General features: G+C 34.2%; 1 protein-coding gene across 2 annotated transcripts; it reads right to left on the bottom strand.

Annotated features, from left to right (window-relative positions):
- Positions 1-372: 372 nt before the first annotated feature.
- On the bottom strand, positions 373-24341 carry LOC147073150 (uncharacterized). Of its 2 annotated transcripts, XM_085945319.1 has the most exons (7): positions 24313-24341; positions 24166-24236; positions 20805-20967; positions 8077-8172; positions 3942-4060; positions 2843-3088; positions 373-1559 (listed from the first exon to the last, which is right to left on the bottom strand). In XM_085945319.1, exons 2-7 carry the CDS (start codon positions 24221-24223, stop codon positions 1378-1380), a joined length of 864 nt encoding a protein of 287 aa, XP_085801445.1. In that variant the 5' UTR covers positions 24224-24236; positions 24313-24341; the 3' UTR covers positions 373-1377. The 2 variants fall into 2 exon arrangements, with proteins under 2 accessions (XP_085801445.1, XP_085801444.1); XM_085945318.1 differs by having other exon boundaries at positions 24166-24330.
- Positions 24342-25682: the final 1341 nt, after the last annotated feature.

Genomic DNA, 25682 nt, shown 5'->3' on the forward strand with positions numbered 1-25682 from the left:
GAACACATTATTTCGAATTCCATATTAAAATTAAATTTTTGGAATATTTCTCTTTTGTTTTATGTTTTAGTTTTGGCACCTTGTATGTAGAATTAAGATTTGACAGTGTACTGTTATCCCTTCTGTAATATTTTTATTTTCAATGTTACCCAATGGTTGTAAGTGTGATAAATATGAGAATTATTGTAAAGAATATAATAAATGTTAAATTTATGTTACACGATAAATTTTGTTTTATCTCAATTTTATTCTCCAAAGTGATCTCCTCTCCTTCCCGTTTTTTGTCAACGATACTGAAAATTAAATTAAACACAGTAATTTAATAAATAATACACATTTTTTGTAGTTTTTTATTATTTTTATTTGATTTTTCAAATCTATAATAATTAATAACCTTTTATGAAATATATAATGATTTTAATTTGTAGCGCATTATTTTTGGTAAAAAATATTCCGTATTTTGACATTTCACACATTAAAATATCTTATTAAATTAATACTAACTTAATGCCAATTAAGTAAAAGTCCTTAACAATATAAAATGAACTTAAATAATAATTATAATATATCGTGTGGTTCTGCCAAAAGTTGATAATTTAAGTATATAGAGTTAACAATGGATTATGTGTCTATATATTATAAATATGTATGCTAGAAAAATAATCAAGATCATCCGATATATAGAACAAGCACAAAGATATTAACATTATGTCTAATTTTAAAGGGCATGTCAATGTTGGCAGTAACTCCACGATACTTATATTTTTTAATGTTTTTTACATAATATAATTTTATGTGGCAAGTAGTGACATCTGTACTTGCTAGAAATGACTAATGGTACAATATATTCTACAAACGAGTACTTAGATCCTTTGCAATATTCTATTCTATATTTTAATGTTTTGCAATCTTGTCGGTACTAAAACGGTAGGCTTGATTATATGCCAAACTTCCATGGCATACTGAGCCATAATTCAGTGCCTGGTTGATCGTCGTAGCTGTAGATGAGATGCCAAACAATAATCGCGTATTATATATTTCAATATTTGTTAATCATTGTCATGAGTTGTTAGAAGGTTTTTTAACTTAGCAAACTTAGGTTAGGCCTTTTGGCTTAACAAACTCATATATAAGTTGTAAAATATGAATATTGCAAAAGACAAGTATAATATAACTTCTATAATGTTGGCTGTAATGTAGTATAAAAGATGGAAGAAGAAGAATAGAAATATACGTGAAATAGTTGGGAGGTTTGTATTAAAAGTGGCAGACGGGAAAATAAAGATGTTCATGAACGGACAGACAGGAGATGTTATTATAACATTTCAGCCAGAATATAGAAATCATAATGTAGGTACCGTTTTCGAAGACAAAAAATTAACAGCTAGGTGATCTGATGCATGTGACCATCGGAGGAACGTTGCAGGAACATGTGACGCATTCATCGCCGCCCATCACCTTGTCTCCGATGTTCAGCATCTTTTTTCCGAATGCGCATCTCATTTGCGGGTTGGAGTTCTTGGGAAGTGGAGATTCATCGATCTCGTCGTCTTCAGAAGCTGGAATTAAACATTAAACATCTTTTTAAGAAGGATTAATGTTTTCAAGACATGTTTACTTGGTAATTTCGGTATGATCAGAATATTGTAGCTCGATTTAATAAAAATCAAAAGTAGTAAGTTCATGTTATACACAATTTTATTTTTTATAAAATTGATGTTTTTAAATTAAATATAAATAACCTTAAAACTATGAATTTATCAAAAATCCTTTCTTATATTTTTAATTTATAAATTTTATTAATACACATGACTATAAAATAATATATATGTCATAATAAGATGGGATCCTTTAACGCAGTGGTTCCCAAAGTTGACTGGGCTCCGACCCATCTAACAAAAATTTCCAATCTTGGGACCCACCTCTTAGCTGTCTTAGAGAAAAGAGGGCATACATATTGGTAATGCTCAGATTCCCTAATGGCGAGTCGTGGAACTACTTAATGCTGTCTTATTTGTTATAATTGAAATAAAAAAAATATTTTTTATAAGTGTTACCAATATGAATGAAAGACTGTTGAAATAAGAAACAACTTAAATAAAAAAAATTATTACTTAAATACCTACACCTGCAAGGTTTTTTTACAAAGTTATTTCAATGGGAAGGATGTACTTGTTTCTTATTTTTCTTCATTACAGTTTTAGCATCAACTTCAACTTTAGTTACTTTTAATCGCAGTGAGTTTGATAAATCCAATTTATTTCGGTACTTAGTTTTAATGTTAACCATAGCCGAAAATCCGACCTCACATAGATATGAGGTAGTAAAGAGGAGGAGGACTTTCATAGCTTCATCGAACAGGCAAGGATAATTATCAGCAACTGAGAGCCAGAATTTCATTAACTGTTTACTATTAAAACTATTTTTCAGTGACGTATCTTCTGATAAATCAATGAAATTTTCCGTAACTTAAGCTAATTTCAATTTTCAGGAATTATAAATAGCTGAATGAAATATCAAATTTATCACTTCCTATTTTTTTTTAATTCATGTATACAGTGGCGAGGGCCCACTCAATATTCGATCGCGACCCACTGGTGGGTCGCGACCCATAGTTTGGGAAACCATGCAACGTATTCACATTATGTAACGTTTTCTTTAAATTGCATGTTTATCTTTAACTTTAAATTAATATTTTTCTTTTTAATGTTTTTAATTCTGTCAATCACAATAAATAATTACCATTCTGTCCTTTTGTCAATTTACGGTTTATCACCACAGGACGTGACTACGTTTAGGGATACTTGGAAATAGAAGATGAATAATAGTTTGAATTACTCACCACACTTCCATTCAATAGGGCAGCATGTTCTGCCCTGGAAGTAAACGGGGGCACAGTTATCAGTGATGTCATTGCTGTGGTAGATCTCCACTCCACAGTTGATGTTCTTGCAGGTCTTCAGTGTGCCGTCGAAGTCTGGCGTGCACGTGCACTCCTTGCATGTTCCTTCAGGCTGGAAACGCTCACCGTCTCGGTATACCTTTGACTCATACGTGCATGTCTTCAAAGCCTTGATTTCGTCCAAGTCTAAATGAAATTAGAAAAATTAAATTTGCTTTATCTTCCACCAAAACAAAATGTGCTCCAGTTTATTCATATATTCAACTCGTCTGTTTAGTGGAAGCCAGCGGCAAACAAATTTTGAAAATAGCCGATATACTGAATTATTTGTTAGGTTAAATTATTATCATTATTGAATTCATGAATTTTGCCGAAATCGGTTATGAAAATTTCTGATGTTCCCGCCTGACTTCAAGTGAACAGACTTGTACCCATATAAATAATAATAGGAAAAAACAATCACCATTACACAATAACATCGTTAAGAAATAGTTGCATTATTGAAGCACCAGTATACCCTCGAAAGCTATATTTGACACAGCGTCATATCTCAACCAACGTGTTCAGTGGTTTAGATTCTACCCATTTACATAGAGTTGGATTTAATCCCCACTTGTGACTTTACGCAGATGTGCCATGATGTGATAGGCCTGTATCAGTGGATAGCCCGTGGCAACCATTTATGTCATCCAATTTTTATTTCAATATTCTGACGAAGCGTGTCTAAAAAATAAGAGAGCGCAGACAAATGACACAAACGGACACCAATGATCTTAATCATTATGATATCCACTTGTTGATACGATAGGTTGTAATAGCTCGTAGATGAGCACACGTAGTTATATCTGTAGACCAGGTCTTCATTGCTAACTCAAAGTGGGGAGTGTTTGGGTATGAGTAATGTGCCCAGAAATATGTGGGGATCCACGGTTGAAGCGACGAGATGCTCGAAATCAATAATAAATTATTTTTAACGCACCATTTATTAAAGTGTGCGCTTGATCCAGCTGGTCAAGAATCGACAAAATTTGAAACTTACCGCAAATTTCTTTATAACTGCAACAGTCATCCTTTCTGTATTGCAGGATGCAGTGCTTCTTGGATGGATCGTAATTGAACGACTCTGGGCATTCAACCTGGGCGCATGTTAATCCGGCCCTGGAAACACATTAATTATTATTTCTACAATTCCGAAGACATTTCTTAAGCCGGCTCTCACATCTTAACTCCATAAATCAAACCTTCCAAGGACGTCGACTCGGTATATGTCGACTCGGTGTATATGAAGACCGCGCAGATCTACCTAGCGACAGTCGCACGTAACCTTCGAAACGCATAGATATTTGGATGCGGCGACCGGCGAACCGGTAGAGGAATGACCAATTCGTAGGTCTTCGACTCGCATCCCGAGAAGAATTCAACTTGTCGATTGCAACAGTAGACTTTTTTTTCAAACTAAACAGTCGCATTCGACCAATCTGCGGAGATTTTTGACGCGTTGAAGTGAGGCATAGCACAAAACATAAGGTTGGGAAACACTGAATTAGATGCATCTACTGGATAATACTATCGATTTTTAAAATAATAACATTTTAATTAGACTTGCTCATTAACTGAAATATTTGCAATTAATTGGGATGAGTAACCTAAGTTGATATTACAGTAATGGAAGTGTTAAACATACATCTGTTTTACATTTATTGACTAAACTTGTCAAAACGAAACTAACTAAATAAAAGATAATAACAATTTTTGGATGTTGAGTGTTTTTAGCAGGTGCAGTATGTATCCACCTATCCTAGTGTTGAAACACTAATTCTATTATCTGTTTACCTACCAAAATATTCTTTTGTTTATAGTATCCATATCTCATTCCGTCAGGTAGTTACATATTTCAATATGAACACTAAACTTGTAGTTTACTTAATTATCTGATAAACAAATGCGTAGTATTAAGTTTAATTATTGTACTTACAGTAAAAATTATTAAAAATAAATCCTTCATAAATGCGTAAGTAGTATTACCAAATCTACCATACACTATACAATCTAATATATAAAAATTAATATTTGTGCGTTTGTGTATTTGTGTGTTTGTGTGTTTGTTTGTTCGTATTTAATGCGCAGCCATACCGTTCATCCGATTGCGATAAAACTTTGTAAACATATTGCTTGCACTTGCGGGAAGAGTATAGGCTACACTAATATATAAAAATGAATGTCTGTCTGTCTGTCCCGTATGCGTTCCTATACCATTCATCCGAATGCAATGAAATTTTGGTAAGTGGTTGTATGCACACCCATGAAGGTTTCTGAATTAGAAAAATCCTCATCTTCTTCTTCTTCTTCATTCTATTTTCTTTTATTCGTATGGTTCCTATACCATTCATCCGATTGCAATGAAATTTTGGTAAGTGGTTGTATGCACATCCATAAAGGTTTTTGAATTAGAAAAATTATCATCTTCTTCTTCTTCTTCATTCTATCTTCTTTTATTCGTATGGTTCCTATACCATTCATCCGATTGCGATGAAACCTTCGTCAGTTGTTGTGTTAACACCCGCAAAGGTTTCTGAAATAGTACAACTATCTTCTTCTTCTTCTTCATTTTATCTTCTTTTATTCGTATGGTACCTATACCATTCATCCGATTGCAATAAAACCTTCGTCAGTTGTTGTGTTAACACCCGCAAAGGTTTCTGAAATAGTACAACCATCTTCTTCTTCTTCTTCATTTTATCTTCTTTTATTCGTATGGTCCCTATACCATTCATCCGATTGCAATAAAACTTTCGTCAGTTGTTGTGGTAACACCCGCAATGGTTTTTGAATTAGTACAACAATCTTCTTCTTCTTCTTTTTCTTCTATTCTATATTCTTCTATTCGTATGCGTTCCTATTCCATTCATCCGATTGCAATAAAATGTTCGTCAATAATTGTGCCAACACCCGCGAAGGTTTCTGAATTAGTACAACCATCTTCTTCTTCTTCTTCTTCATTCTATCTTCTTTTATTCGTATGGTCCCTATACCATTCATCCAATTGCGATGAAACCTTCGTCAGTTATTGTGGTAACACCCGCAATGGTTTTTGAATTAGTACAACTATCTTCTTCTTCTTCCTTGGTTCCTATACCATTCATCCGATTGCAATGAAATTTTGGTAAGTGGTTGTATGCACATCCATGAGGTTTCTGAATTAGAAAAATCATCATCTTCTTCCTCTTCTTCGTTCTATCTTCTTCTATTCGTATGCGTTCTTATACCATTCATCCAATTGCGATGAAAATTTGACCAGTTGTTGTGCACAAGCCCGCGAAGGTTTCTGAATTAGTACAACCATCTTCTTCTATTCGTATGCGTTCCTATACCATTCATCCGATTGCAATGAAACTTTGGTGAGTTGTCGTGCGCATGCCCACGAAGATTTCTGAATTAGAAAATCATCTTCTACTTCTATTCCTATGCGTTCCTATACCATTCGTCCGATTGCAATGACATTTTGATCAAGTGTTGTGCCCTTGCCCGCAAAGGTTTCTGAATTAGTACAATCATCTTTTTCTTCTTCTATTTGTATGCGTTTTTATGCCATTCATCCGATTGTGATGAAATTTTGACCAGTTGTTGTGCGCACGCCCGCGAAGGTTTTTGAATTAGTACAACCATCTTCTTCTTCTTCTATTCGTATGCGTTCCTATACCATCAATCCGATTGCAATGAAACTTTGGTGAGTTGTCATGCGCATGCCCACGAAGATTTCTGATTTAGAAAATCATCTTCTTCTAATATTCGTATGCGTTCCTATACCATTCATCCGATTGCGATGAAACTTTTGTCAGTTGTTGTGCGCACACTTGCGAAGGTTTCTAAATTATTATTATATAAAATACAATGTTTGTTGTTTGTTTGTTCCATCCAATTTTGATTTTTTTTTACTACATATTAATAACATTAATAACGTTTTCATATTTTGGATTCGATTTTAATTTAGTGTTCTTATGTTTGACCTTTACTCCTATTAGAATTATTTTCATATTGCCATATTGTATTACACAGATATTTTAATATAAAAAAAATAATTAACTCTTATTATTTTTCAAATATCTAAGATAAATATAACCACGAAGTGACCCTGTGCGAAGCTGGGTAATTCAGCTAGTTCCCCATAATAATTAATGCCCCAATTCGCCGCCTAAAAATATTTAGAACCAAAGTCAAAACAATTATAATACAAATCGGTAATTATTTATCCCGACATCTCGGAAGTACATGACCGCTAGCAAGTAAGCTTTGCATTCCTTGCATCTAGAAAAAATTGGTGTGTGTACTTTATGTACGCTCGTTAGAAGTTATACTTCTTTGGCGTAACAAAACAAAAACAAAACTTGTGATAAACTAGATTCTTTGACTAGCTTTTAATTATCTTGTTAAATTACACACTCAAGAAAAAAGACCGCTTATTGGAACGCCGTTGGCTTATTTCTATACGCTTTAACTTATATTGCTAAATTATATAATGGTTTCTCGTTGTTTTTATTTTTAAAGTACCAACTGTCACTCTGACGTTTAATCGTTTGTTTACGTAACGAATTGCAAATGGCCGACAATAATAAATTCGCTGCCTAGGCAACGGGACAATTCTAAACTATAATATTTATAGGTACTGTATAATCGTCACGATTGCATTATCATACTGTGGCGTAAAGGTAGTGCGTTCGGCTGATAACCGAACAATCGGTGGTTCGAATCCAATCGAGTGCGTTTTTTTTCATGTGAAAAATTAATTATGTGTTAGGTACATGTCACACGCCAAAAATACACTGATCTGATTTCCCAAACGTGCCAAAAGTATAACTTCAAAAATACATCCTGGACCTTGGAATGGCCCAAGAAAATTACAAAAATTCAAATATTACAACAGTTAAAGACTCTTGAACATCCCAACACTGGATCCAGCTACGAGGAGTTATCAGTAGGTATATACAATTATTACCGACACTGCCGTGGCGACCTCAGTCTTGGGTATCTGCCTGAGATATTTCCATGCGTAAGTAACTGCTGATGCTTAAAACCAAACGTAGGGCTTCTTATTCTCGATTAAGACTGAGTGTGGTGCGAGGCAGATTGATTTGGAGGGTCCATGTTTATGTTGATAAATTTGTCAATTTACTGACCTCTCATTGAATCCTTCGGAGCAGATGCATTCTACGGAGCAAGGATGTTCGATCACACTCTTGCCTGTCCGTTGTCCAATCGAAAATACTTCATTTCTGAAAATAGGTAACAAAAACACGGGTAAATAAAAAAATTTAATTAAGAAAAAATAAATTTTATTAAATTTAAACTATCATAGCATAAAATACTGTACGCAAAAAGTTATAATTTCTCTAAAATCTAATAGAAAGTTCTTCCGAACCAATGCATTTTACTAAATAATGTTATATACAAATTAAATACTTTAAGCCGGCTCTCACATCTAAACTCGCCTCATCTGCCGCACAACCATAAATCGAACCTTCTAGGAACGTCGCTGCGATGTTGCATATGATGACCGCGCACACATGCCTAGCGACAGTCGCGCGTAACCTCTCGAAACGTATTTAATATATTTGGATGCGGCGACTGGCGAGTAACCAATCCGTATGTGTGAATATGCGTTCTGGCATCTTCGACTCGCAGCCCGAGACGCATGCAACTTGTTGCTAACAGCACTAGATTTTTTTTTCAAACTAAAAAGTCACATCGACGTATATGACACGTTGCAGACGAGACGAGTTTTGATGTGCGAGCCGGCTGTCCCTTCATCAACCTATGTCAGGGGTCGGCATAAGCGGCTCGCGAGTCGCATGCGGCTTTTTTCATAGACGTTTGCGGCTCTTCAGACATAAACTACAATTTCACCTCATCTCAAGCAGCCTTAAAACTTATGAGTTTATGAGATACAGCCGCTGAACAAACTTAGACTTGTACGGCATACTCTCTACCACTCTTTACTCTACTCATATTCTGGTTCACTTCAGAAGCAGTTAATAGATTTAAGAGGCAACGAACTGTGGAGCAACAAATTCACAGATCTGACCAGCCGCTTGGAAGAACTCGAAAGAGAGAAAAAAGAAAAAGAAAAAGAAAAGAGAACTCAGCACAAGTGGACAGCTATAAAACAACTGCCTAAAAGAGAATCAATAATATTTAATATATGGAATAGTTTTGCCTGAAACATATGACGCGTTAAAAAAACTAGCTTTTGGTATTCTCACAATCTTTGGCTTCTACATTATATAAATGCGAATAAGCATTCTCATCTATGAACCAAATAAAAAATAAACTTAGAAACAGAATAACGGATGAAAATTTACAATCATGTACCTATTCAATTAAAAATAAGTAGCTGTTTGCCACAGTGGCGCACCCAGGGAGGGGGCCAGGGGGCCTTGGCCCCCCCCAAAATATTAAAATCATCAGAATGATTTTACACATTGAAATCGAAAGCCAATAAACTATACCTTGGGCTTAGACAAACAACACGGCAAAAAATGATTTGCAATTCTCCAGCACCCTTTTTAGTAAAATTTCTTAGATTTTAATTTCGAAACACTGATGTCAGGTATTTTAGAAACCCGTTCCCTAATGAAATTCTCGGTGTCCACCCGAATTCTGGAGTGGTATAGGTGATGGCTGGGGAGGGTTGACAGGGCTCTAGCCTGGGGGCCCGGGCTGTGGGGGGCCGGCGTGTCAGGTTGACGAGATAAGTGAGATAAACACACCATAAATTATCTTTAATAGTAAAAAGCGGCGCTATTACACTTCATGACTATGAACATTTTTAATTATATAATTGTCCAATATATTTTCAGATTATTATGTTTCGATACTCGACAGCTCCATTATTAAAGTAGATGTATTGAAATCGCCAATAATTCACTGTATAAGTACCCTCAATTTGAACTAAAACACAATTTGAAAAACGTTAATGTAGTGTTTCACACTGTCTTTAATCTAAGCGGTGGATAGGGGGCCCGTCAAATACCCTAGCCCAGTGGTCGGCAAACTCATTTGTCAATAGAGCCAAATATCAACAGTACAACGATTGAGATTTCTTTTGAGAGCCAAATTTCTTAAACTGAAATTATATGCGTAGGTAGTAAGTAGGTACACTGCTAATTTACTTAATAAACTTTAGTTAAAGTTTTAAGTCTTAATTAAATTATAGGTAGGTACACTGAATAAAACTGAATATCATACGTAATAATGATCTTATTTATTAATAAAAATTAAATTGAAAGTCAGGTATCCATAAAATTGATTCATGACAATGACTGACAAACTCAATTTGAATAATGGCCTTGCATCTCCTTGTAAAGTTTGGGTTAGTCAGGTTCGTATGTTGTTGATTTAATTTTAAGCACGATTCCAGGTTCTCATCAATAAATCGATTTCTCAATTTACTCTTGATTTCCTCTCTTGGAAATCTTTTTACTAACCACAAAACTTGCAATATTAACATTGTTGAAAGATTTTATTCAGTACCTAATTAAATACAAAAATTTATTTTTCTTGACTCTTCTCCTCAGCTGCTTTCTTCCTTGCATCATCGACAGAATATTTAGCGCAAAATTACGAGTTTTTAGTTGTAGTATCTCTCTAAATTTGAATGCGCTAATTTTTCCCGACACATAAATAAAGGTCGGTAAGAAATTTAAGTTTTGAATAAACGCGAAGTCTTCTTTGTAGCCATGTCAAATATGGCAGAGAGCATCTGTGGCAGAACCGCACGCAAGGGGCCAAAAAGTCGCAGTTTGCCGACCACTGCCCTAGCCTGAGGGCCCGTTTCAGGATGTGGGGGTCATGGTGTAGGTACACCGAGTGCAATAGACAAAATACCGATAAACGAGATATTAGGCTGTGTTGTATTGAGTAGGTTGTATATAATTTAAAAGCAATAATACTTCTTTTGTCCATTTTTAATTAATATGTTGAAACCTCAATAGTAAAAAACCAAAAATCTGCGATAAATATTCGGCGAAAAGAACGACTACACCCACTACGGTGGTGGTGTAAATCAAAAGAACATTTTTTTCGGTGGAATTCGGCATAAATGTTGTAGCTCTCTAGACCAGTGTTCCCCAAATTTTCGACATCTGTGTACCCCTTCTATAATTTTCGTAACACTGAGTACTCTTTGTCAAAGAAAAATGCACATAAGTACGTTAAGTAGTTATATAAACAAAATAATAATAAACGAAAAATAAAATTCAATCATAATAAAATACAAATAAAAGTTATATTATAAAAAATAACATTCATTATAAACCATGAGAAGGATGAAATTATTTATGTTGAAACGACAGATCATCATAATTTGGTTCCCTGGTTATTTATTAATTTTAATCTGAGATGTGGTTCCACATCCAAAGGCTGTTCCTTTTTTTGACTTAATGTCTACAAATGCTGAAAAAGCAACTTGACATAGATATGAAGTTGAAAAAGGCAATGTATTTCAGGAATTTCTCTGTTAAAACTGGATACACATGTTGCACTTGCAACCTAAATGATGTTTAAGTACACTCCTTATATTTATTTTGCAAGAATCCGTCTGAAGCTAATAATTCCAACAATTGCTCTTCTTCCGCATGCGATAAACCTTCTAGCATGGATGTTGTATTAATGCTTGTTGCACCAGGCGTAGCCATAACCCGGTGCAGCGCGTACCCCCACCAAACTCTTCCCGTACCCCAGGGGGTATGCGTACCACAGTTTGGGAAACACTGCTCTAGACCAAGCGGGTAGTACAGCCGATATTATTTAAGTAATGTTTAAGCATACTAGGTACACATGTCCAGCATGGTCACTGTTCACTTCCAATCCGCCAGTCGCTGATGACACGCTCAACGGTTATCGCCACTATGCCTCCAATTTGATAAAAACTAGGAGAAGCTGTACAAATATATCGCCGTGTATTGTGAAATTATGTAAAAATATTTATATGAAGAAGAAAAAAAGAGCCTATGGGACTAATTTCCATTCTCCTCCTTCGCCCCCCCCCCCCCCAATAATAAATCCTGGGTGCGCCACTGGTTTGCCAGATATAGTAAAGCTATCAAAAGCGATAATGGACGCCGTTCTATTTTTTTTTTGTTTTTAATAAAAATTCTTGAACTTTTCCTCCCATAAAATCCATTTACATAATATCATGTTTATTACATATATGCGGCTATCTGCTACCTTTGTTATCCTGTTTCCTTGACAATTTGGCTCTTCTCACTTGACAAACTGCCGACCCCTGACCAATCGCGAGTGGAGAACTACAAGGTTCTAAGTGTTTGTCCTTGACGAAACAAAAGTAACAAGGTGGCAGCTTAGAATACTACTTTATTGTTGAGTTTGTTTTTTCAAGGACGAACACTTAGAACCTTGTAGTATTAGGCTCGCGCAATGTCAATGATCTTCTCACAATTACGACTATGGTCTATCTATATAATTTACGGTAAGTATAAATTCTTCCAAGGGGTTGGCCATGACCCCCAATGTTACCCTTATCCTCCCCTGAATCCATCTCAAATAGTACGTACAATAATTGATCGTTAGTGGTGACCTCAGAGACTCAACAGTTAACCAACCAATAGTACTCAATATCATATTTACATGGCTACCTAATAAAATATATTATTACTTCCACCAGCATATCCTTGTAATAGTCGTTACTCATCCATATTAAATATTAGCATTTCACTGTCATCATAGCAAATGATTAATCATGTTGGCATGCTTTTAGCTAGACCCATATAAATATACTGGTAGTTATGTAATCTGTCAAAACGCCCACAAGATAATTAAGTCTATAAAATATTAATGAATTACTTTAAATATAAATATAGGTACACTAAAATGAACACTTATGCTTCAAATACATTATAATCACGTTATGCTCTGTCATGTGCTGTCACAGTAAGTTGCCGCTACCTGAAAATAGTGTGTAATGTCGTTTTTCTTGCTAGGTATTTAAAATGTTATCAGACTGATGTCCCATCCCGTAGCACATCATCACATCAAGTTTAAATGAACATCGTCAGAACAAAATCTGCCGAAATCGCCAGAACAACAATGAGGTCACCTCACGCGTACTGCGCTACATCGGAAACTGCATGACTCAGTGAACGTTTTAATTATTCTTTTAATATTACCATGACAAATTATAAAAAAAAAACTTACGAAATTGCATTTTAATGATAAAAAATATTTATATAATGCAAGTTGGTAGGTAGGTAGTAGACCAATAAAAATTTGACTTTTATTGTTTAACTTACAGAGATTATGTTTTTACTGAATTACTGACAATTTAAAATAAAAGTTATAATTAAAATTGGTTAAAATGGAGGTTTTGGTAAAAACGTTATTTTCAGCATTATGGGTGGCAAGTTAGCGATGTATGTAACGGTCGTCATTCTACTATTTGACACGTCTATTTAGAGAATTGTTCACCCTTATGTAGGTATCTTAAGACGACGTGTTAGCAAGTTTCCCGAGAATTTTACAAAACGCTACAAGGGTTGTTACAAACAAAAAAGGTTGGGAATCAGTTGAGCAATTAAAATTTTAGCAATATGCCATTACAACTAATAAAACTCAAAATTCCGTTTTATCTGAATCATAAAATGACAAAACGTTACACGATTGTACTTATTATCGTGGTATCACAAATGTGTTTTTGCTATACACTCTAAATCCCGCATAAAAATGGCAAAATTTAATATTTTTGTCACGATGGTATCATAAAATACTATATAGGTAATAAATAATTTATAAAACTTACATAATATAATTTTCATGTGTTATGTGCACCAGTGGCGAAGGGTGGAGGTAGGCCGTTAATAAGATCCGATATAAATAGTGCACACCACAGAACAGATTATAAATAGAATACCGATATGCTATATCCAATACGCCGCACGTTGATGCAGGGTTTTTGAATGTGTGAGTGTCCAACGAAAATGAAGCACGCATTATGTACGTGCAATAGTGTGTGTAATACACCAACATTAAATGAGCGTAAATGCATAAACCAAGGGCAGCTTTCAGTATTCGACGTACAACGTATTCTTGACACGTGTGTAAGTTTAGCCCGGATTCTTCCTTACTCGAGTCGGTTACCTGCTATCGCCTTACCCGTTGGGTATTTCACTTCCCATTATTTCTGAGTTCCCTGGTGCACACTAATCTTCGTAATATAAAAGTCAATCAAACGTATTTATTTTCATTGAATTAAGACTACAATGTGAAGATAGTATTTATTAGTTTTTTTAATTCAATTAAACCCTGCCCAATTAATTCAAGCCATAGTAGATAATAGTCAAATAATATTCGTTTATCTATAAAATATCTAAAATTTTTCTACTACCTACACCAGGGGTTCCCAACCCCGTGCCCGCGGGCACCATGGCGCCCGCGGAACGATTCGTACGTGCCCGCCACTATTCGACAGAGACAGAATTTTCACGCTAGCCTGACACACGCAGAAAACCCGAAGTGACCAAACGTGAAAGTGAAAGTGAAAAACCAGGAAGCTCTGTGTTGTAAAATATTGCCATTTGAACACGTTATGAAAATAGTTCATAACATAATCAATTATATTCGAGCAGTTCCTTTGCAACACCGACTTTTCAAGGCCCTCTTAGAAGATACTGAAGATAAAAAACATGACCTTACTCTGCATACTGAAGTACGTTGGCTCAGTAAAGGAAAGGTTCTTACAAGATTTGTGAGTTTTATTGAAGAAATAAAAACATTTATAAACGATAAAAAGGAAAATTATGATGAACTAGCTGACTCTCGCTGGCCGATTGATTTGGGATTTCTCACAGACATCATGGAAAAATTGAATTCTTTAAATTTGGAGTTGCAGGGGAAAGACAAAAACATAGCTGAAATGATAAGCTCTGTAAAGTCAAAAACCTAAATTGGATTTGTTGATATCACATCTGCAGATCAATTCTCTCGTGCATTTCCCACATATGAATAAAATGCCAGGTAACAATGAATTAAACGGGTCATTATTTATTAAGCATCTTCAAGTGTTAAAAAAACAATTTGAAGAGAGATTTTTGCAGTTTACAGATATCGAGCCAATTGTTTCCTTCTGTATCAATCCTTTTACTTGCCAAATAAATGTAATGGAAATGGCCGCATGTATTGCAGATTTTGTTCAAGGTAAGACAGAAGAACTAGAGTTAGAAATTTTGGAGCTTAAGAATGATATTTTGCTTAAATCCTTAATATCAGAGGACTTTTGGAATACAGTGGACAGAGAAAAGTTCCCATTTTTGAAAAAAGCGGCATATAAAATTGAATCATTTTTCGGTTCGACATATTTATGCTAATCATTGTTTTCAAACATGAACTTAATAAAATCAAGATATAGATCTCGAATCACCGATGAGCATCTTTATGATTGTTTGCTAACAGGATTATCGTCATACTCTCCTAATTATGAGGCACTGGCCAATGATATGCAATGCCAAAGATCACATTGACATATTGATATTCTATTTTTTTATAAAATGTTTTCTTTGTATTTGTGTTTTTTGTTTACTTTGTTTACGTTTTGTAAATACATTTCTCTGTGTGTATGCAATTTGAATAATAGTTTTATTATTTTGAAACATTTTTGTTTATTATTTATTAATAAATTATGAATATAAGAACATAAATTATGGGAAATGAGAAGTTATGGAAAGAGTTTGTCGATTAAAAATATGTGGTGCCCGCCACCCTACCGATATTTTAGAATGTGCTCTAGATTACAAAAAGGTTGGGAGCCCCTGACCTACACCATACACAATTTTAAATATTTTATAGTTAGAAGAATATTTTTATCGATTATAGTTCTAAAAAAACTCACTAACACAATCCATAGTAAGATGACGTATTCTTAAATAAGTATGACTGAAAATTTGTGCACTATTTTTGTCGGATCGCCCATAGCATACCTAAACTATTTCGATTTGGTTTAGGCAGGGTTTAATCGAATTTTAAAAACTAACTAGCACCATCTGCAAATTGTATTCTTAGCTCAATGAAAACAGATAAGTATGACTGACATGGCCCCCACAAGGGGGGGGGGGGGGTTTCAGGGCTCTAGCCTGGGGGCCCGTGTGGCGCGTCTACCTTATAAGTGAGATAAACACACATCACAAATTTGCTCTAATGGTAGAATATTAACGTATATTTAAAAGAATATTAACATTTTAAAATAGGATGTGATTGTGTGATGCAAATTTTGATTATTGTATGTTGCTATTCGAAAACTTCATTACTCAAATGAATTTATTCAAAAATAAAAAGTAAATTGTAAAAAATACACTGAATACCCTTAATTTTACCTGGAACTCCATTTGGGAGACTTTGCTGTAGAGCGTCTGTTTTTAACCCTAGCGATAGGTAGGGGGCCCCGACAAATATCCTGGCTAGGGGCCCGCTTCAGGATGTGGGGCCCATGATGACTGACAAAGTTTAGTGTGAACTATTTATGTCGGATCTTAACAGCCTATCTCCACCCTTCGACACTGTGTTGTGTGTATATTAAAGCATAACGCAGTTAAACCATGATAAGGTTAGGTTAACAATCTATTTAATAGTGTCAAATATTTGATTCAATATCTTTCCCCGCTTACATTTAGCTAAATAAAATTATCCTGCGCCCTGCCAATAATGAATGACCTCTGACAGCGATTTAAAAATCGATTGAACTCATTCACAACCTAATAATTATATATACATTATTCAAATATAGTTATGAATGATTGTACAATAATAATTCATGAATTAGTTAGGTATCTACATACTAACCAGTGTTGCCAAATGACAAAAACATGACATACAGGGTAAATTTACTTATTCTGCCAAGAACGAAGTAGATACTTTTGATGTTGCGTATCGAAAAAAATGCAAACATCGAAAAAAAATCAATAGTGTAAAAACCACACATTTTAACAGAAATATATTTAAAAATTGAGAACAAATACCTATCTATATTGTGTCAACGGCGTTCTAGTTTCGTTTCATGTTTGAAGACGAGAGCTTCTTTCTTGTAGGACGGACAGAGAATTAAAGAACATAACTTTTGGATGAATAATAATTATTATTTTATATAGGTAGGTACTACTAAAACATTAAATAGTACATGAAAGTGTTTCATCGTGTTTTATTTCTCACTAAAATAGTTACCGACCTACCGGCATTAAGTATCTGATAGTCAGATATTTGATGCGCATGAAAATAAATAAACTAAACATCTAGCGTTTTTTTCGACACAGTTAAAGCTATTGGAGTCATCAAAAATGCTAGTAAAAACGCCACAAGCCATATGCGTTTTTTGCAAGCTAGATGCATATCTATCAATTCTAGATCTGATAAAGAGGCGTTTCAGTGTAGTAAAAAGTGCAAAGTTATATAACATATACTCTACGTATCGTTTGAGTGTTTTATTTAGGCATTAATTTGATCTCAATGCAGTACGGCTATCTGTTTCAAATACATAAGTTCACGGTGAACTGCATGCGTAAAATTGTCCGGACACGTTTTTCAACATTTGCATAAACCAGTGTTTCCCAAAGTGTGGTACGTGTACAACCTGGGGTACGGGAATAATTTAGTGGGGGTACGCGGTGCACCGGGCATTGGCTGCGCCTGGTGCAACAAGCATTAATACGACATCAATACAATATACATGCTAGAAAGTTTATCGCATGCGGAAGAAGAGCAATAATTATTGGAATTAGCTTCAGACGGATTCTTGAAAAATAAATATAGAGTGTACATTCAGTTTTAACAGAGAAAGTCCAGAGATACACCTTGCCTTTTCCAACGCCATATCTATGTGAAGTTGCTTTTTCAGCATTTATAGACATTATTGAAGTACTTATATGCATTTTTTTGGCGAGGGGGTACTCAGTGTTACGAAAATTATAGAAGGGGTACACAGATGTCGAAAGTTTGGGAAACACTGGCATATGCGAAAAAAAAACTTTGGTCAATTCTTCTTTATTATTATTATTGAATAATGGACATAATTTCAGTCTCTGTAATACACAATAATACAGTCAATGTCAAAGGAACATGTGGCTTCAATTTTTATTTTCGAGTTTTTTTTTTTTGACACTTGATTGGCCTTGGCCCCTTTTGAAAATGACACAAGTTAAATATCGCATAACATTAAAAACTCCATTATGACATTGTTAATTAAACTTCATTGATCGTAATAAAGACATTGCACGGAAAATGATAATTTATATTACCGAACTATTTTTAAACACATTCTGTAATTTATACAACTTTTCGGGTAAGTACTTAATTTGTATTGCAAATTTACTATAACTACGGAGTTGAAATGAACAAGTTTTCAGTAGGTGTCTAACAGGGGCGTGCAGTAATTTGTGTATGTAAGGATTCTAATAAAAAAAATACTTAGGCTGTGAAGATCCGCACACTAGATTTGTCAGTCATACTTATTTTTGTTTTCGTTGAACTAGACAATCTATATACCTGAAAAGTGTTCCCATGTTGCATGATCATGGCCCCCACATCCTGAATCCGGCCCCCGGGTCCATGGTGTTTGGAGTGCCCTCTACCTATCGCCAAGGTATGGCAGTTTGGTGTTCTACAGTAGAGTTTTCTAACTAAATGGTATTCTGCGGAAGCCCGTGGTTTTGCAAGGGTGTTCCGTGTACTTTAACGATTTTTTTATATTTTTCAATAAATTCACTTACTCGACATGATTTTATAAAACACTGATCGCAATCCCCTTTTATGGTTGTCAAGTACCTAACATACGACCATTCGTTATATTGTATAAATAGCCATTTTTATTAGTCGGGAAACACAGATTATTATAAAATAAAATTCTACACGTGAATTATCAATTAATTATATTATTCATATCTCATCAAATTGCATCGCACATCTACAACATTTTTAATGTTAATAATACTATTAAATAAAATAGCGCCGCAAGCGACTTTTTATTAAATCAAATTTGTGGTATCTGTTTACCTTCCACGCCGTGCTCCCCTAAGTCCGGGCCCCCAGGCTAGAGCCCTGTCAGCCCCCCCCCTTGTGGGGGCCATGTGCATGATAAAACTTCTCGAAAATAACGTACCTACCTACTTGCAACAATTCATCACAGGTAGGTAATGTGATCATATAGCAACGGTGGTGTGGTGAGGTGAGGACAGATGCGAGGGCGCCTATACCCTACCGTTGTCTATATCGGTATATCTCTGTCTACTTTTTATTTCTGTATTTCACGCAGACGAAGCTATCGCTAGTTTAGAATAAATATGAATTGAATATATTTAAAATAATAATATATTAATTTAAGTATAACAATTTAAAACGTCAAACTAGTGTTTTTAATGCATCCAAACCCAGTGAATGATCTAAATTCTAAAGAAAACATATTACATATTATTATTATGTTTAATTTAAAGCTTGCCCAATTTGTGGGTGAAGGCCATCCACTTAAATGACCAAAGATGCATAAATTTAAAAGCAATATAAAAAAACTGTTGTGCAAAATTTTCACATGGTTATCGCATCAGTAGACATATTATGTCAGAATGATGACTGATGAGTGATGACTTATTATTTTTTATTATTTATTAATAACAGCATTTAATACTGTTTGAATAAATAATAACATGACATTTTAATTAGATAATATGATATTATGATTAGTTGTTATGACACCACAAACGGTTTTTTTTTATTATACGCAGTCTCGTCGCAGTTATAAAAAAATGCAACATAATGTAAGTAGGTGGGTATACAATAGTTGACATCAAAATAACAGAACCGCCCCAAGGAACACGGCAGCCCTATTGCAAAAATGCAACTCCCATACCTATCTTTAAAAACACACAATTTATTTATAAATTGCGATAGACAACAATAATTTGTTTTATAGAGATGAATAATATAAGTATATATTTTTTATTGAGACATGAAACCTTATATAACTTTACTTATTTGCGTAACTAATGATATAATGTTTATGTGGATGTTTCACGTTTGGTGAATTATTTTATATTACAGTTGTATGTAGTTGTATAAGTTGTGTACACAGAAGTCTGCTAAGTCAGCAGTGATTATTTTCTGTATCTAATGGCCACACGCCAGGCGTGTTTTGAGCACTGACTGTGTTAATATTATTAATGATAGATGATTTTAGACGCCCTCGTACAATGCACATACTGCACATATACAGAGGCCTGGCCTGTATGACAATATATACAATCGAGAAGAAATTCACTCATTCATTCAACTTTTGACGATAATATGATTAGGGGTTGCAATACCGGTATTCCAAAGCCGATTTCCCAGTGTTTTTCGATACCAAAATACCGGTTTTAAAAATCAGATAATACCGATATTCACGGTATTGACAGTGGAAATAAAATATATTTATGAACATAAAAGGCTTAACAGGACTGTATTTTTTTTGTCAGATTAAGCGATGTCTGGTTTACTTCCGTCTTCCTTAATCGTCCTTGATGACTAATAAGGACACATATTTATTGGTAGATACCTACATCTGTTTTTTTTCAATTGTTTTACTAATACCGGTATTAAATTTTAAATACCGAAATACCGGTTTTGATATTTTCATTCGGTATTGCAATCCCTAAATGTGATATTTCAAGAACTAAATTCTCCGCAAATCCTGAGATACCTATAATATATTAATCGAACGCTGAGCTGAGATCTCACCCCTACGCGTTCTTCCTCACTACGAAGGGATGCTACAATAGTAATCTACGCGCTGCAACGTTGACATAGTACATGCCCAGTGGTAGCGTTGCTTAGATTACAAAAACATCTAACGAAATAATAATATAATATGTATCCCTACTTGTAGTAGCATTTTTTGTCGTCGACAGTCCTCGTTGAGAAGGGGCATTCGTATCTCTCCGGGCAGCGGCCATTGCGCTTCGAATGGACCGCTCTGCAGCCAAGTTCAAGGTAGTGGGCGATTGGCTCGTCACACTTCTGGCTACCCTTTGGCTTGTCACCAGCTATAAGAAAATAAATATATCACATATTAATAATTTATTGTACTCTGTGTCAGTGGCGAAGGGTCGAGATAGGCTGTTAAGATTCGACATAAATAGCGCACAATAAACTTCATTAGTCCTACGTAGGGAATCCAATCCCGAGCCAAAATTCTGATCCCGGGATTACAATTTGATAATCCCGGGATCCCGGTACTGGTCCCGGGATTGGCATTTTTTTCCATTGTTAATATAAAAATTTTATATTTACACATAACATTAAGAAAATCGGTCAAAAATAAATCTAGTATAATTAATAATATTTAAGACATTTATTGTTAATATTGTATAAGTTCAAACTTGGAAATACATAAGTTTAATGGAGTAAATAATATTAAATATATATATAAATAATAATGTGAATTTAATACGAGATTACTGTTTCTGATAGTAAAGACTTATAAGAGATTTAAAATAGTAAAGCAAATAATCATGGCGTACCTACTTATGGCCTTTCCGCTTCATAAATCTAATTAGTCAGCCAAATATGAAATTTCCGTAAAACGTATGAGATCATGGTGGAATTACTTTGTTAAAAGTGCGAAGCATTGTTTTTTTCCAATCTTTCTCATTTTTAATAATTTAAAAAATAAAATGAATCGGCAACTTACACATGGGCATAAATCAAACTTCATTCAAACTGAGTTTATTTCTAATGTAGTTATTTTTTATTAAAAGTATTTCTTCTGTTATATTTTCGCTTTTATTTTATGTTCCATAAAAACTGATAAAAAATCAATCCCGAAATCCCGGGATTATGTTTATCAATCCCGGGATTCATAAGTATCGAAAATAGCTCGGGATCCCGGGATTGGAATCCCTAGTCCTACGTATTTGTTTTGATTGAACTAAGACTACAATTTACAGATGGTGTTGGTTAGTTTTTAAAATTCAATTAAACCCTGCGAAAACCAAGCCATAATAGATAATGGTCAAAAAATGCTCGTCTATCTATAAAATATATAAAATTATGCCATTAAATCGCACATCATTTTGGTAGATTGAAGAGGGTGTTTTTTCTATAATGGTTTGGTTTGCTCGGGGCTTAATTATTTAAAAGACCGTATACTATACGGTCTTCAATTTTATCAGATTCAATATGAACATTAATTCAATTTTCATAGCTTATTTTGGCACAATTCATGATTTTAAGAATGAAAACCTAACCTAACCTAAAAAATAATCCAATAAAAAAATTGTTTGCTGCTTGCTTCCTGTAAAATTGTGTAAACCGATAAGAACCGTGTTTTATTTAAACATGAATTTTATGTCAGTACTATACGACCTAAAGAGGTAGGACGGTCTTTAAGCATTCGCTGCTGAGTACATAATGAGATTTTAATTGCCCCTTTATAATGCACGTTAATTACATCGATCGGCCGCCTGGTCATTACGCGCCGTGTGCGTCTTCCGCGTCCAAAGTATTAATATACGGCCATATATTTCGGATACAACATTTCACGGTGTAGTGTGATACGGCGAACTGCGTATTAGTTGATTCCAAATCACGTTTTGTTAATTATTTTGGAGTTAGTTAGATCCAGTATTGTTCATAGAAACTTGAAGAAAGGTGTTTGGATGATTATAGTTATAGATTCAAGTGTATTGTATCACGAAGAAGGCTAATTTGTAAAGTGACCTATCTATCTATGTGACATATTAAAAAAATATATAAATTCATATCCAAGTAATGTTAATTATATCGAGGTATTGGTATCTGACATGATACTTAGAAAATGTAATCTTAATAATTATTTTGTTATTGGTAATTTTAATACTATTCTTCAATTCTGACTCATTTATTTCACACAATATAGAATTGATGTATTGTTTATTCGCCAACTTCAGAAAATAATATTTATTGTATATTATCTTATCTATACGTAATGTTAGTTATCAATTTCCTTATCTATCGTATATGTTTTGTGGAAGAAAATCGATCATCTGTATTGGCATTCACGAAAAATTATTATTTAGCAGCAGAAATTATTATATGTGTTTGTTTTAAAATATAATTACACAAACAACAATAAGTATAGTGATATTGATAAATTTATTTAACGGAAATTATAAAAAAAACAAATTCTAGCAGGCCTAAAAAAATAAATACTTACTTAAATAAAATACGAATGCTGTAAGCTAATAGCGCCAATATACGTAGGTATATGGATTTACTTGCACCGATAGTGCGTATTTTAAACTATCGCTAAATATAATACCATGTCTATATTGAAAATTCTATAATTTAATTTAATGCTTTTAGTAAAATCGTTAATTAATTATCATCATTCAATCATCAGCGGCGATTTTCTTTGACGCAGATGACGCAATTGATTCGTCAAAACATTTAATTAGGGGCCTCAAAAACCTTATTAAAAATATTAAAAAGAAAATCAAACACTTAAAAAGATGCGTATAAAATATTACCCAAAGCATCACAAAAACCCTAAAACTAATTAAAAGTGCACACACAAAATTAACCACTAATATTATTCAGTCCAGCATCGGCTTATAATGTCGTGGGTTCCAGGTTTGAATCATGGACCTGGAAAATATACACATGGTTTTTCAATTTGTGAGTATGGACCTAATAAGTTGAGCAATTCCTAACATCCATTTCTCATAAACAAAAAAAATCTGTTTCCGACCATGTCCGATCCTAATAGCATATGGGCCTCCACAGAGTAGAGGTTTGTATTAACAGATTTTGTTTTTTTTACGATTAATGGATGTCAGCCACTTGCTCAACCTATTAGGTCCATACCCTGACTCACACACAAATTGAAAAACAATATGTGTACTTGCCAGACCCACGATTCGAACCTGAGACCCACGGCGTGATAGTCCAACGCTTATGCCGCGCGGCCACCGTGGGTGCAGCAAAAAATCTGTTACTATAAACCTTCACGCTGTGGAGGGCGTGGAGGCCTTTAATAATAATATATTATGATCTTATTAGGATCGGACATGGTCAAAAAAAAAATATTCTGTATATGTGTCAGTTGTATGTACTAACAGTAATCTAGTTACACAATAATATGTACAGCGTTGACTAGAGTTGTCGGTCAATTTTTAACTACCTATTCAATTAAAACTTAAGACCAAAACAATAAAATTGTAGATGTTAAATGATTTTTTAGATATAACGACAAAAACACTCACCATTAACAATCGAAATCAATCCAAATCCACAAACAAGCAATATTCTGATGAGAGTCATCTTTAATTGATTGTATTTTTCACACGATAATATAACAATAATACAATTAATTATTGTAGTTTTCACAAGAACAGCTGTGCCACGCCGGCCGTTGTGTTCACACGACTGAAGTTGTTTGTGATTTGTCAACTGTTTTTAATGCAGAATGTTGTCGGATTTTGTTTACATCGGAGCGTAATGGAAACCGAAATTCGAGTAAACTTTGATATACGGGCTTACCCGTGAGGTATAGTGTTAAAAGTTAGTTAATATTCATTAATTATTATTAATAAACACAGCGTTTTTCTATAATACTACAGTCGAACTTGGTTATTACGATCACGGAAATTGCGAGATCTCGGATGTAATGAGAAAACATTCGTTGACATTTTAGTTTATGATTTTCTTCATACATTTATTCACTTTTATAACGAGCTACTTCTCGGGTATACCGAGCAAAACTGTTAATGTGTCGGTCGTTTAAAAACAACATTTTCGACCCTACGCAATAAAATCCGACCGGGCAGATAACTAGACCGATGCCGCCGGAATCGGATTACGTTGATGACACTAGTTAAGTGTCTATATAATTGGTGTTTTCGCCGACAGCATTGAAAAATTATCCACGCATATGGTTGAAATTGCATGTAAAAAATCCAAGCTTTGTGAAATCAGTAGGTACAAATACTGAAGATAAAACAAAATTCAATTTCAAGTCTGGTAAATATGGCAGTCGAATTAGTTTTTTCACTTATCTACCATAGTATACGTTCCTTCAACAGACACCCTTCGTCACTGATAACTAGAGGGTATCATATGGAATTTTTAATTATGGCAATAATTCACAACGTGTTTAGTGTAAGTAGGTAAATTAGTACGCACAAAAAAATTATATTGTGTCCATTGAAACATTGAAAGATGGCGACTGTAAACAGTATAAACTCATTTTATAATCTTCAGCGACTTTATTTCAAAATTTGCTTCACAAAATACTTTTTTTACATAACTTACATACGTAGAGAGTAAATTTGTAACAAAAGGTTTAAGAAAATATTAGTTTTTAACACTCAACATGACATAGGTAAAATGAAATAAATTTTCTGCGGCATACTTCCCAATCATTCGTGGCACACCAGTTGGGAATCACTGATATCGATTACTCTGTAAACTAAGTAATTAAATAAAACCTACTTTACAAAATACCAATTTTATGACAGTACTAAAACATGAGAAAATGGAGATTTTGAAATAAGAATAAATATTGCTAGTTAAATCAATACATAAGAATAAATTTAATAATTACCTACAGATTACGCTACTATACGTTTTAAACAATTTAATAGTGGTGTATTGATGTATAAGAATAGTTTAATATCGATCAGGGCCGGATTTAACGAATCACTAGGACATTCTCAACTGATGTATATAACGGGTCTAGGAAGATTTGGCACCGGACAACTGGACGATAGGTACTTATAGG

This window comes from Rhyacophila brunnea, unplaced genomic scaffold, assembly GCF_057557595.1.
Source record: "Rhyacophila brunnea isolate RB1 unplaced genomic scaffold, BYU_Rbru_1.0 scaffold_18, whole genome shotgun sequence".
NCBI classification, from domain to species: Eukaryota; Metazoa; Arthropoda; class Insecta; order Trichoptera; family Rhyacophilidae; genus Rhyacophila; species Rhyacophila brunnea.

Coding starts and splice junctions, on each gene's coding strand:
- LOC147073150 (XM_085945319.1), bottom strand. CDS start 24,223: ATGACTCTCATCAGAATATTGCTTGTTTGTGGATTTGGATTGATTTCG. Junction 4,061..8,076: donor TCCGAAGGATTCAATGAGAG/GTCAGTAAATTG, acceptor ATGTGTTTCCAG/GGCCGGATTAACATGCGCCC. Junction 3,089..3,941: donor CAGTTATAAAGAAATTTGCG/GTAAGTTTCAAA, acceptor AATTTCATTTAG/ACTTGGACGAAATCAAGGCT.